The sequence below is a fragment of the Cinclus cinclus genome, chromosome 6 (genome assembly GCF_963662255.1).
Source record: "Cinclus cinclus chromosome 6, bCinCin1.1, whole genome shotgun sequence".
In the NCBI taxonomy this organism is placed as follows: Eukaryota; Metazoa; Chordata; class Aves; order Passeriformes; family Cinclidae; genus Cinclus; species Cinclus cinclus.
In genome coordinates, this window is record NC_085051.1 from 60,004,465 (window position 1) to 60,017,098 (window position 12,634).

The 12,634-nt window shown below is 52.1% G+C and overlaps 2 protein-coding genes across 2 annotated transcripts; both read left to right on the top strand.

The window, feature by feature from the left end:
- Positions 1-3,909: 3,909 nt before the first annotated feature.
- Positions 3,910-5,574, top strand: LOC134045606 (inositol 1,4,5-trisphosphate receptor-interacting protein-like 1). The gene has a single exon (XM_062495428.1). It carries the CDS (start codon positions 3,910-3,912, stop codon positions 5,572-5,574), a length of 1,665 nt encoding a protein of 554 aa, XP_062351412.1.
- Positions 5,575-9,528: 3,954 nt separating this feature from the next.
- Positions 9,529-11,448, top strand: LOC134045607 (inositol 1,4,5-trisphosphate receptor-interacting protein-like 1). The gene is given in 3 exon segments (XM_062495429.1): positions 9,529-9,605; positions 9,647-9,698; positions 9,700-11,448. Coding segments are annotated over 3 exon segments (1,878 nt in total).
- Positions 11,449-12,634: the final 1,186 nt, after the last annotated feature.

The following is a 12,634-nucleotide window of genomic DNA, read 5'->3' on the forward strand; positions in this document are numbered from 1 at the left end:
ACACGCACTTGTTCCCGCCCTTTCGGAAGCGCCAAAATTTACAGTATGAAAGAAGCGGGAATGGGGGACAGAAAAAGAAGCAGAGCGAAGAAGAGCAAGGGGAAAAATCAACACTGCTTGGCTGCCATCAGTCAATGGACCGTGACTCTCCTTGTCTGTACAAATGACACATTTAGGCCAGCAATGGACAAAGTGTCTTGGAGCTGACCTGAAATTTTCTGTATATAGGAATCTAGATATTTTTTCATAGCTAGTTATATAATAAATAAAAAGTTTATACCAGTGAGTTGCTCCATTATTTATGATTATATATAGTAAAATAGAATAAAACAAAACCATATACTAATATAAACAACAGCCCACATGAAAATACGTAATTATTCTATCCCAATAAAAAATCATTCCAAAGAGTTGAATCCACAATTAAGTTTAAATAATAATAATAAAAATAATAGAGCACATATTAAGTGTCACTATATTTTTGGCGGAAAGGGTTTTCATCAAGCAGATGCATTCATACAGATACAACATACGTGTAATATATAGATACAGTGGGCATTTCATATTCTTGTAGCAATATAATTTCTATTCTACATCATATGTATGTATCACACATAGGATTTTATTTTGACATACAAGTCAAGCCGTATCTAGGGTTGCTATCTGTTCTGACCCATATTAATGCTCTCTACTTAGTGCATTTATGAGCAGCAACCTGGAAACAGCTTGGATCTTGTCTCAATAAAATACAATGTTGCAGAATCAGGATTGTGCAAATCTTTCTTGATCTCAGCCAGACCCACAGTGTTGGTAAAAGCCTTTCACAGTGAATCGGGGCTCGTGGGCTCTTGGCTTGAACTCAACCAAACGGACAGTGCTGAACTGGTTCTAATCAGAAATGCAGCCCAGCTGTCCCCGGCCCCTGTGATCATCACACAGTCACTGAATGGCTTGGCTTGGAAGGCTCCTTAGAAATTGCCTTGTTCAGCCCTGCTGCCAAGGACAGGGACACCTTGCACTGGGCCGGGTTGCTCCAAGCCCCAGCCAGGCTGGCCTGGAGCACTGCCAGGGATGGGGCAGCCGCAGCTTCCCTGGGCAGCGTGGGCCAGGGCCTCAGCAGCCTCAGAGGCCACAATGTCCTCCCCATCTGCAGCCTAAGCCCTCCCTGGGGCCAGGCCGGGCCGCAGCAGGGAGCACCTCATGGGGCTGTGCCCGGGGAGGGAACGGCCCTGCCCAGGGACAGCAGGGCTCTGGCACCAGGGACAGCAGGGACAGCAGGGACAGCAGGGACAGCAGTGCCGGGCACGGCCGCAGGGACACACGTGGCCGCAGTCACTGTCAGGAGCAGAGAGGAACCTTCTCGCTCTCTGCAACTCCCAGACACGACGGCTGGGCTAGTGCAGCTCAGGCTCTGCTCCCAGGAAACAAGGGACACGACAAGAGGGAATGGCCTCAAGTTCCGCCACGGGAGGCTTAGATTGGGTATTAGGGAAAAATTTCTCCTCCAGAAGGGTTGGCAAGCACTGGCACAGGCTGCCCATGGAACTGGTGCCATTGACATTGCTTGAGACGCTTCAGGAATGTGTAGATGTGGCACCTGGGGACATGGTGATCAGGTGGACTTGCCAGTGTCAGGTCTGTGCACTCTGACTTGATGGCACGATGAATGTGGGGCACCACACAGCCCAGGTGCTGGCAGCTGTAAACTGGCTCAAGCCATAGAGTAGAGCCTTCCATGTCAGCTAGCACCGGTGCTGGCAGCTGAGCCACTGGCAACATGCCACCTTCCCCTGCTGCAGAACCCTTTTAGGGTCAAGCTGGGGCAGGGGAGGGGGGTCAGTGATTCTCCCAGCTCCTGAGCACAAGCTGAGAAAAGGGAAATCATGTAACCCATCGGCCTCTCGGACTGACGCCTGGTAACAGAACAAAGAGAGGAGCAAAGGCACAATTTGGAGTTCCATCTAGGCAGCACCAAGAGGGGATCGTTCAAATCCAGGTGTCCAGCACAGAATACACGCCACAGGCTTTCCTAGAGGGGTAAAAGGTGCAAAAAAAAGGACAAGACAAACCTCAAACCCAAAGAGTAGTGTTTGAGTTTTCTGTGACTGATGGCTGAGAGACATGGCTGTGCAGTGCTGATGGTCTCTTCTGTGCACACTCCTCGTCTTTGCTCATCACAGGGGCCTGCAAAGCCAGGCGAGGCTTTCTTCCTGCTCTTGGCTGCGCTGAGACCAAACAGCCTTGGGGTGCCCAGCGCTGTGAGCAGGAGAGCTGGGCAAAGTCACTGCAAGCCACGCAGCCTTCCCCTCCAAGGCTCCAGAGACACAAGGGCAGAAAGCTGCGGCCTAAGCTGGACTGCACTCGGACCTTGTGGAGCTTGTGTCTGCTCTGGCATCCCTCCTCCAGGCTGGGCAGTGTAAATCTGAGCTGCTTTCCCAGGCCATCCAGGCTTTGCACAAACTGGGGCCTTGCCGAAGGCAAAGGCCAAGGAAGGGCTCTCACTTGTGCTGCCGGTGCCGTGGAAAGCCCCAGAGCAAAGAGGGCATTTCTTGTCTGCCGGGATCCCCTCTTCACAGTCTGGCCTTGCAGCTTAGCAAAACCCACACGCACAGGAGGGGACATTCCAGCAATGACTTTCACTCCAAACCTTTCCATTTTCTACCAGGAAAATACTGATTTTCCCTTCTGCTTGCAAGGGCATGGATTCCCTTGGCTGATGGATTTGGCACAAAGGTTCTCCTCACATGGAAATGCTTCCAGGCAAACTGAAACTCTTCCTCCCACCAACAACCCATTTTGTCCCACGAGACCGTGGGAAGGAGGCCCAGTGCAAATGCACCACCTTTCTCTCCTCTCAAAGGAGCTGGATTCTCAGCCCAAGGGCCTGACACAATGCAGACGAGCCCTGAATTGAGGTTTTAGCTACGTGCGGGTGGTTGTATTAGCCCAGGGAAGCCACCAAATGAGCAGAGGAAAATTTCCTCAAGTTGAGCCATGGCAGATTTCAATTGGATCTCTAGGAAATTAGTCCTTCAACCAAAAGAATATGAAGCTTGGGAACAGGCTGCCTAGGGAAATGGCTGAGTCCCCATGCTCAGAAATGTTGAATTGGCATGTGGATGTGGCATCTGGGCACCTGGCTGATTGGAGCGTAGGCAGTGTTAAGTTTGCCAGTGGACTGCGTGATCTGCAGGGACTTTTTCAACCTCACTGACTCCAAGATTCAAGTGTAGCTCAAGCAATGTCGTGCCAAAGCATAGACTCAATGATCCTCATGGGTGCCTTCTAACATGGATATCTATGAGAATGCCAATGGAGTGCAGATGAAAATCAATGCCAAGGAAAGAGCAGTGGGAGTTCTTTGAAAAAGATTGAGTCAAAGGCAGCCTTTTGCAGTACACCAGGGCCGCTCTGGGTGGCTGAGCCAGGGCGGGGACAAAGGGTGTGGTTGGCTGGATTGTGATGTGCTGTGACACCTGTGACACCACGGGACGTGTCACAATGGGGGCTGCTATAAAAGGCCGCAGCAGGCAACGCTGGCCCTGCATTGCTTGAGCAAGCGGTGAGTGCACACGTGGTGGGGAGGCTGGGCTGGGCACAAGGGCCAGGCCAGAAACGCTGAACCTGGGGCTGGCTTCTCCCCCTGCATGCAGGGACAGCCCCTGATGGGAGAGCCTTGGGCAGGTCATGCTGCTGCTGCTGCTGCTGCTGCTGCTGCTGCTGCTGCTGCTGCTGCTGCTGCTGCTTCTGCTGCTGGGGCACTGGGACAGGCTTTGCTGCCTGCCAGCTGTGTGGGATCCTGTCCTTCCTGCCCCCAGAGCCCTGAGCATTCTCGTCCCCGCTGCCCCCACTGCAAGCTGCCTCCCTCACAGCCCCACTCAAGGCCTTCTCTCCATCCTCCCGCAGACCATGAATTCCGTGGTATTGCTCTTCGTGCTCTTGAAAACCCTCATCCAGTACCCACAGCTCGTGGGTGATGTTCCAGATGAGGAAACACGTCTGTGCATGGAAGTGCATGCCAAGCACATGGAATGGGAGAGGATTCGGCTGGAGTGGCAGGTGGAGCAGCTGGACCTGAAGCAGAGTGGAGTGGAGCAGTCCTTGCAGCTCTTGGCTCTTGCTGTGCTCCTGTTCCTTGTCTTGGTCCTGTGGCTGATGGGGTGCAAAAGGAGCCTGAGGAGAGAGGAGCCTGAAGAAGGAAACAATGGTGCAAACAAAGAGGAGGTCAGAAATGGGCTTGCAAATGAAGAAGTGGATGTTGGAAATGCAGAAGAAGAAGATGATGCGAATGGGGAGGAAGATGGCAATGGTGATGGTAACGTACAGGAAAACGGCAACGTTGCTGGAAATGGAGAAGATAATATTGAGAACGCAGTTGTCAATGAGGCTGCAAATGCCGCAAACAATGATCTTGCAATCGCGGCCTATGAAGGAGACAACGATTTGGACGATAACGTTGGAAGAACTCTGATGCAACGCATACAGTGGCCTGTACAGGACCTGCAGGCTGGCTGCGAGTGGACAATGAACCTGATGGATAAGTATGCGGTTTACTTTGGACACGTCTTATCAAACAGTTTCTACCCAGTCCTGCACCAAGCCATCGGGGTGGGCAGCGCCTTTGAAGGTTGGAGTCCCCGTGAGCAGGATGTTGTGTACCAGGTGCTCATACCCATGACTCCTCCCCGAGGCCACAGCTTCCACCTGGAGCTGGACTCTGCAGAGCACAGGCAGGTGAGGAACTTCCGTGTCCGCGTGCAGCTGGAGTGCACCTGCACCAAGGAGCAGCAGGGGGAGAACGTGCTGTGCTTCCTGCACCAGCCCGAGGAGGAGCTGAGGAGGAGTCAGGATCCCAGCCTCCTAGACACCCTGTGCACCGACTCCTACCTCGATGTGCACAAAACGGCCCGCTGGTTCCACCAGCTGGTGAGAGCCATCTGGCCAGCTTTGCCGCAGTCGCACAATTGGCATTTAACGCTGCTGCCCTCCAGACGCTGCTGCCAATTCCAGGTGACCAATGGCAGGGAAAGCTTCAGGATTGAGGTGTTGTTTGGGGTGCGCAGAGGCGACTCCGACGTCTTTGTGAGCAGCCAGCCTAAAGAGGCCCACACCCAAAACACAACCTGGCCCGAGACCTATGCTGTGGCAGAGACTGAGTTCTTCAAGCACGTCGCCAAGCAGGCCCCCCCTGACAGTTTGCACCTCAAGTGCCTGCAGTTTTTCACCCGTCATGTGCTGGGCTTCAGCTTCTCCACCTACAGCATGAAGACCATCGTCATGCACCTGCTCAACGTCGTGCCCGTGTCGCAGTGGCGCAGGAGAGATCTGCTGCGGCGCCTGCTGGATATCCACGAGGGCCTGCGCTTTTGCGTGCAAGCAAAACACCTCAACCACTTCATTGTGGGGAACCAGAGGCTGCCTCCCAACATCCATTTACCCCCAGATGTTCAAAGGGGTCACACATACAATCTCTTCCATCGCCTGGCCGAGGAATCGGCCGCCCACACCCAGGCCATTAGTGAGTACCGGGATCTGCAAAAGCGCTTCCAAAGAATCCTTCTCCCTGAACGCTGAACGGACGCACTGACGCACAGAGCTGTGCTCGTGCTGCTCGCAGCTGGCAGCACAGAGCCACCTCATGGCACTAATTTGGTGCTGTAAGGAGAAGAGGCTGCAAAGGCTCTGCTGAAGGTCCCACAGCCTCTCCTGCCGCCTCAACAGCTGGAAAGCCACAGGACAGCTGATTCTGCCGCCTTGGATTATTTCATTCTCCAGAAAAGGCACCCACATTGGCATACAGCCCTGCTGCAATTTCCCCACTCCTAAGAATGCGTGTGAACACAGAACATGCCGTACCTGCGGGGCCAAAGTCACCAAACCCCACCTGCAACACGCACTTGTTCCCGCCCTTTCGGAAGCGCCAAAATTTACAGTATGAAAGAAGCGGGAATGGGGGACAGAAAAAGAAGCAGAGCGAAGAAGAGCAAGGGGAAAAATCAACACTGCTTGGCTGCCATCAGTCAATGGACCGTGACTCTCCTTGTCTGTACAAAGGACATATTTAGGCCAGCAATGGACAAAGTGTCTTGGAGCTGACCTGAAATTTTCTGTATATAGGAATCTAGATATTTTTTCATAGCTAGTTATATAATAAATAAAAATTTTATACCAGTGAGTTGCTTCATTATTTATGATTACATATAGTAAAATAGAATAAAACAAAACCATATACTAATATAAACAACAGCCCACATGAAAATACGTAATTATTCTATCCCAATAAAAAATCATTCCAAAGAGTTGAATCCACAATTAAGTTTAAATAATAATAATAAAAATAATAGAGCACATATTAAGTGTCACTGTATTTTTGGCGGAAAGGGTTTTCATCAAGCAGATGCATTCATACAGATATAACATACGTGTAATATATAGATACAGTGGGCATTTCATATTCTTGTAGCAATATAATTTCTATTCTACATCATATGTATGTATCACACATAGGATTTTATTTTGACATACAAGTCAAGCCGTATCTAGGGTTGCTATCTGTTCTGACCCATATTAATGCTCTCTACTTAGTGCATTTATGAGCAGCAACCTGGAAACAGCTTGGATCTTGTCTCAATAAAATACAATGTTGCAGAATCAGGATTGTGCAAATCTTTCTTGATCTCAGCCAGACCCACAGTGTTGGTAAAAGCCTTTCACAGTGAATCGGGGCTCGTGGGCTCTTGGCTTGAACTCAACCAAACGGACAGTGCTGAACTGGTTCTAATCAGAAATGCAGCCCAGCTGTCCCCGGCCCCTGTGATCATCACACAGTCACTGAATGGCTTGGCTTGGAAGGCTCCTTAGAAATTGCCTTGTTCAGCCCTGCTGCCAAGGACAGGGACACCTTGCACTGGGCCGGGTTGCTCCAAGCCCCAGCCAGGCTGGCCTGGAGCACTGCCAGGGATGGGGCAGCCGCAGCTTCCCTGGGCAGCGTGGGCCAGGGCCTCAGCAGCCTCAGAGGCCACAATGTCCTCCCCATCTGCAGCCTAAGCCCTCCCTGGGGCCAGGCCGGGCCGCAGCAGGGAGCACCTCATGGGGCTGTGCCCGGGGAGGGAACGGCCCTGCCCAGGGACAGCAGGGCTCTGGCACCAGGGACAGCAGGGACAGCAGGGACAGCAGTGCCGGGCACGGCCGCAGGGACACACGTGGCCGCAGTCACTGTCAGGAGCAGAGAGGAACCTTCTCGCTCTCTGCAACTCCCAGACACGACGGCTGGGCTAGTGCAGCTCAGGCTCTGCTCCCAGGAAACAAGGGACACGACAAGAGGGAATGGCCTCAAGTTCCGCCACGGGAGGCTTAGATTGGGTATTAGGGAAAAATTTCTCCTCCAGAAGGGTTGGCAAGCACTGGCACAGGCTGCCCATGGAACTGGTGCCATTGACATTGCTTGAGACGCTTCAGGAATGTGTAGATGTGGCACTTGGGGACATGGTGATCAGGTGGACTTGCCAGTGTCAGGTCTGTGCACTCTGACTTGATGGCACGATGAATGTGGGGCACCACACAGCCCAGGTGCTGGCAGCTGTAAACTGGCTCAAGCAATAGAGTAGAGCCTTCCATGTCAGCTAGCACCGGTGCTGGCAGCTGAGCCACTGGCAACATGCCACCTTCCCCTGCTGCAGAACCCTTTTAGGGTCAAGCTGGGGCAGGGGAGGGGGGGCAGTGATTCTCCCAGCTCCTGAGCACAAGCTGAGAAAAGGGAAATCATGTAACCCATCCACCTCTCGGACTGACACCTGGTAACAGAGGAAAGAGAGGAGCAAAGGCACAATTTGGAGTTCCATCTAGGCAGCACCAAGAGGGGACCGTTCAAATCCAGGTGTCCAGCACAGAATACACGCCACAGGCTTTCCTAGAGGGGTAAAAGGTGCAAAAAAAAGGACAAGACAAACCTCAAACCCAAAGAGTAGTGTTTGAGTTTTCTGTGACTGATGGCTGAGAGACATGGCTGTGCAGTGCTGATGGTCTCTTCTGTGCACACTCCTCGTCTTTGCTCATCTCAGGGGCCTGCAAAGCCAGGCGAGGCTTTCTTCCTGCTCTTGGCTGCGCTGAGACCAAACAGCCTTGGGGTGCCCAGCGCTGTGAGCAGGAGAGCTGGGCAAAGTCACTGCAAGCCACGCAGCCTTCCCCTCCAAGGCTCCAGAGACACAAGGGCAGAAAGCTGCGGCCTAAGCTGGACTGCACTCGGACCTTGTGGAGCTTGTGTCTGCTCTGGCATCCCTCCTCCAGGCTGGGCAGTGTAAATCTGAGCTGCTTTCCCAGGCCATCCAGGCTTTGCACAAACTGGGGCCTTGCCGAAGGCAAAGGCCAAGGAAGGGCTCTCACTTGTGCTGCCGGTGCCGTGGAAAGCCCCAGAGCAAAGAGGGCATTTCTTGTCTGCCGGGATCCCCTCTTCACAGTCTGGCCTTGCAGCTTAGCAAAACCCACACGCACAGGAGGGGACATTCCAGCAATGACTTTCACTCCAAACCTTTCCATTTTCTACCAGGAAAATACTGATTTTCCCTTCTGCTTGCAAGGGCATGGATTCCCTTGGCTGATGGATTTGGCACAAAGGTTCTCCTCACATGGAAATGCTTCCAGGCAAACTGAAACTCTTCCTCCCACCAACAACCCATTTTGTCCCACGAGACCGTGGGAAGGAGGCCCAGTGCAAATGCACCACCTTTCTCTCCTCTCAAAGGAGCTGGATTCTCAGCCCAAGGGCCTGACACAATGCAGACGAGCCCTGAATTGAGGTTTTAGCTACGTGCGGGTGGTTGTATTAGCCCAGGGAAGCCACCAAATGAGCAGAGGAAAATTTCCTCAAGTTGAGCCATGGCAGATTTCAATTGGATCTCTAGGAAATTAGTCCTTCAACCAAAAGAATATGAAGCTTGGGAACAGGCTGCCTAGGGAAATGGCTGAGTCCCCATGCTCAGAAATGTTTAAATGGCATGTGGATGTGGCATCTGGGCACCTGGCTGATTGGAGCGTAGGCAGTGTTATGTTTGCCAGTGGACTGCATGATCTGCAGGGACTTTTTCAACCACACTGACTCCAAGATTCAAGTGTAGCTCAAGCAATGTCGTGCCAAAGCATAGACTCAATGATCCTCATGGGTGCCTCCTAACATGGATATCTATGAGAATGCCAATGGAGTGCAGATGAAAATCAATGCCAAGGAAAGAGCAGTGGGAGTTCTTTGAAAAAGATTGAGTCAAAGGCAGCCTTTTGCAGTACACCAGGGCCGCTCTGGGTGGCTGAGCCAGGGCGGGGACAAAGGGTGTGGTTGGCTGGATTGTGATGTGCTGTGACACCTGTGACGCCACGGGGACGTGTCACAATGGGGGCCGCTATAATAGGCCGCAGCAGGCAACGCTGGCCCTGCATTGCTTGAGCAAGCGGTGAGTGCACACGTGGTGGGGAGGCTGGGCTGGGCACAAGGGCCAGGCCAGAAACGCTGAACCTGGGGCTGGCTTCTCCCCCTGCATGCAGGGACAGCCCCTGATGGGAGAACCTTGGGCAGGTCATGCTGCTGCTGCTGCTGCTGCTTCTGCTGCTGCTGCTGCTGCTGCTGCTTCTGCTGCTGGGGCAGTGGGACAGGCTTTTTGCTGCCTGCCAGCTGTGTGGGGCCCTGTCCTTCCTGCCCCCAGAGCCCTGAGCATTCTCGTCCCTGCTGCCCCCACTGCTAGCTGCCTCCCTCACAGCCCCACTCAAGGCCTTCTCTCCATCCTCCCGCAGACCATGAATTCCGTGGTATTGCTCTTCGTGCTCTTGAAAACCCTCATCCAGTACCCACAGCTCGTGGGTGATGTTCCAGATGAGGAAACACGTCTGCGCATGGAAGTGCATGCCAAGCACATGGAATGGGAGAGGATTCGGCTGGAGTGGCAGGTGGAGCAGCTGGACCTGAAGCAGAGTGGAGTGGAGCAGTCCTTGCAGCTCTTGGCTCTTGCTGTGCTCCTGTTCCTTGTCTTGGTCCTGTGGCTGATGGGGTGCAAAAGGAGCCTGAGGAGAGAGGAGCCTGAAGAAGGAAACAATGGTGCAAACAAAGAGGAGGTCAGAAATGGGCTTGCAAATGAAGAAGTGGATGTTGGAAATGCAGAAGAAGAAGATGATGCGAATGGGGAGGAAGATGGCAATGGTGATGGTAACGTACAGGAAGACGGCAACGTTGCTGGAAATGGAGAAGATAATATTGAGAACGCAGTTGTCAATGAGGCTGCAAATGCCGCAAACAATGATCTTGCAATCGCGGCCTATGAAGGAGACAACGATTTGGACGATAACGTTGGAAGAACTCTGATGCAACGCATACAGTGGCCTGTACAGGACCTGCAGGCTGGCTGCGAGTGGACAATGAACCTGATGGATAAGTATGCGGTTTACTTTGGACACGTCTTATCAAACAGTTTCTACCCAGTCCTGCACCAAGCCATCGGGGTGGGCAGCGCCTTTGAAGGTTGGAGTCCCCGTGAGCAGGATGTTGTGTACCAGGTGCTCATACCCATGACTCCTCCCCGAGGCCACAGCTTCCACCTGGAGCTGGACTCTGCAGAGCACAGGCAGGTGAGGAACTTCCGTGTCCGCGTGCAGCTGGAGTGCACCTGCACCAAGGAGCAGCAGGGGGAGAACGTGCTGTGCTTCCTGCACCAGCCCGAGGAGGAGCTGAGGAGGAGTCAGGATCCCAGCCTCCTAGACACCCTGTGCACCGACTCCTACCTCGATGTGCACAAAACGGCCCGCTGGTTCCACCAGCTGGTGAGAGCCATCTGGCCAGCTTTGCCGCAGTCGCACAATTGGCATTTAACGCTGCTGCCCTCCAGACGCTGCTGCCAATTCCAGGTGACCAATGGCAGGGAAAGCTTCAGGATTGAGGTGTTGTTTGGGGTGCGCAGAGGCGACTCCGACGTCTTTGTGAGCAGCCAGCCTAAAGAGGCCCACACCCAAAACACAACCTGGCCCGAGACCTATGCTGTGGCAGAGACTGAGTTCTTCAAGCACGTCGCCAAGCAGGCCCCCCCTGACAGTTTGCACCTCAAGTGCCTGCAGTTTTTCACCCGTCATGTGCTGGGCTTCAGCTTCTCCACCTACAGCATGAAGACCATCGTCATGCACCTGCTCAACGTCGTGCCCGTGTCGCAGTGGCGCAGGAGAGATCTGCTGCGGCGCCTGCTGGATATCCACGAGGGCCTGCGCTTTTGCGTGCAAGCAAAACACCTCAACCACTTCATTGTGGGGAACCAGAGGCTGCCTCCCAACATCCATTTACCCCCAGATGTTCAAAGGGGTCACACATACAATCTCTTCCATCGCCTGGCCGAGGAATCGGCCGCCCACACCCAGGCCGTTAGTGAGTACCGGGATCTGCAAAAGCGCTTCCAAAGAATCCTTCTCCCTGAACGCTGAACGGACGCACTGACGCACAGAGCTGTGCTCGTGCTGCTCGCAGCTGGCAGCACAGAGCCACCTCATGGCACTAATTTGGTGCTGTAAGGAGAAGAGGCTGCAAAGGCTCTGCTGAAGGTCCCACAGCCTCTCCTGCCGCCTCAACAGCTGGAAAGCCACAGGACAGCTGATTCTGCCGCCTTGGATTATTTCATTCTCCAGAAAAGGCACCCACATTGGCATACAGCCCTGCTGCAATTTCCCCACTCCTAAGAATGCGTGTGAACACAGAACATGCCGTACCTGCGGGGCCAAAGTCACCAAACCCCACCTGCAACACGCACTTGTTCCCGCCCTTTCGGAAGCGCCAAAATTTACAGTATGAAAGAAGCGGGAATGGGGGACAGAAAAAGAAGCAGAGCGAAGAAGAGCAAGGGGAAAAATCAACACTGCTTGGCTGCCATCAGTCAATGGACCGTGACTCTCCTTGTCTGTACAAAGGACATATTTAGGCCAGCAATGGACAAAGTGTCTTGGAGCTGACCTGAAATTTTCTGTATATAGGAATCTAGATATTTTTTCATAGCTAGTTATATAATAAATAAAAATTTTATACCAGTGAGTTGCTTCATTATTTATGATTACATATAGTAAAATAGAATAAAACAAAACCATATACTAATATAAACAACAGCCCACATGAAAATACGTAATTATTCTATCCCAATAAAAAATCATTCCAAAGAGTTGAATCCACAATTAAGTTTAAATAATAATAATAAAAATAATAGAGCACATATTAAGTGTCACTGTATTTTTGGCGGAAAGGGTTTTCATCAAGCAGATGCATTCATACAGATATAACATACGTGTAATATATAGATACAGTGGGCATTTCATATTCTTGTAGCAATATAATTTCTATTCTACATCATATGTATGTATCACACATAGGATTTTATTTTGACATACAAGTCAAGCCGTATCTAGGGTTGCTATCTGTTCTGACCCATATTAATGCTCTCTACTTAGTGCATTTATGAGCAGCAACCTGGAAACAGCTTGGATCTTGTCTCAATAAAATACAATGTTGCAGAATCAGGATTGTGCAAATCTTTCTTGATCTCAGCCAGACCCACAGTGTTGGTAAAAGCCTTTCACAGTGAATCGGGGCTCGTGGGCTCTTGGCTTGAACTCAACCAAACGG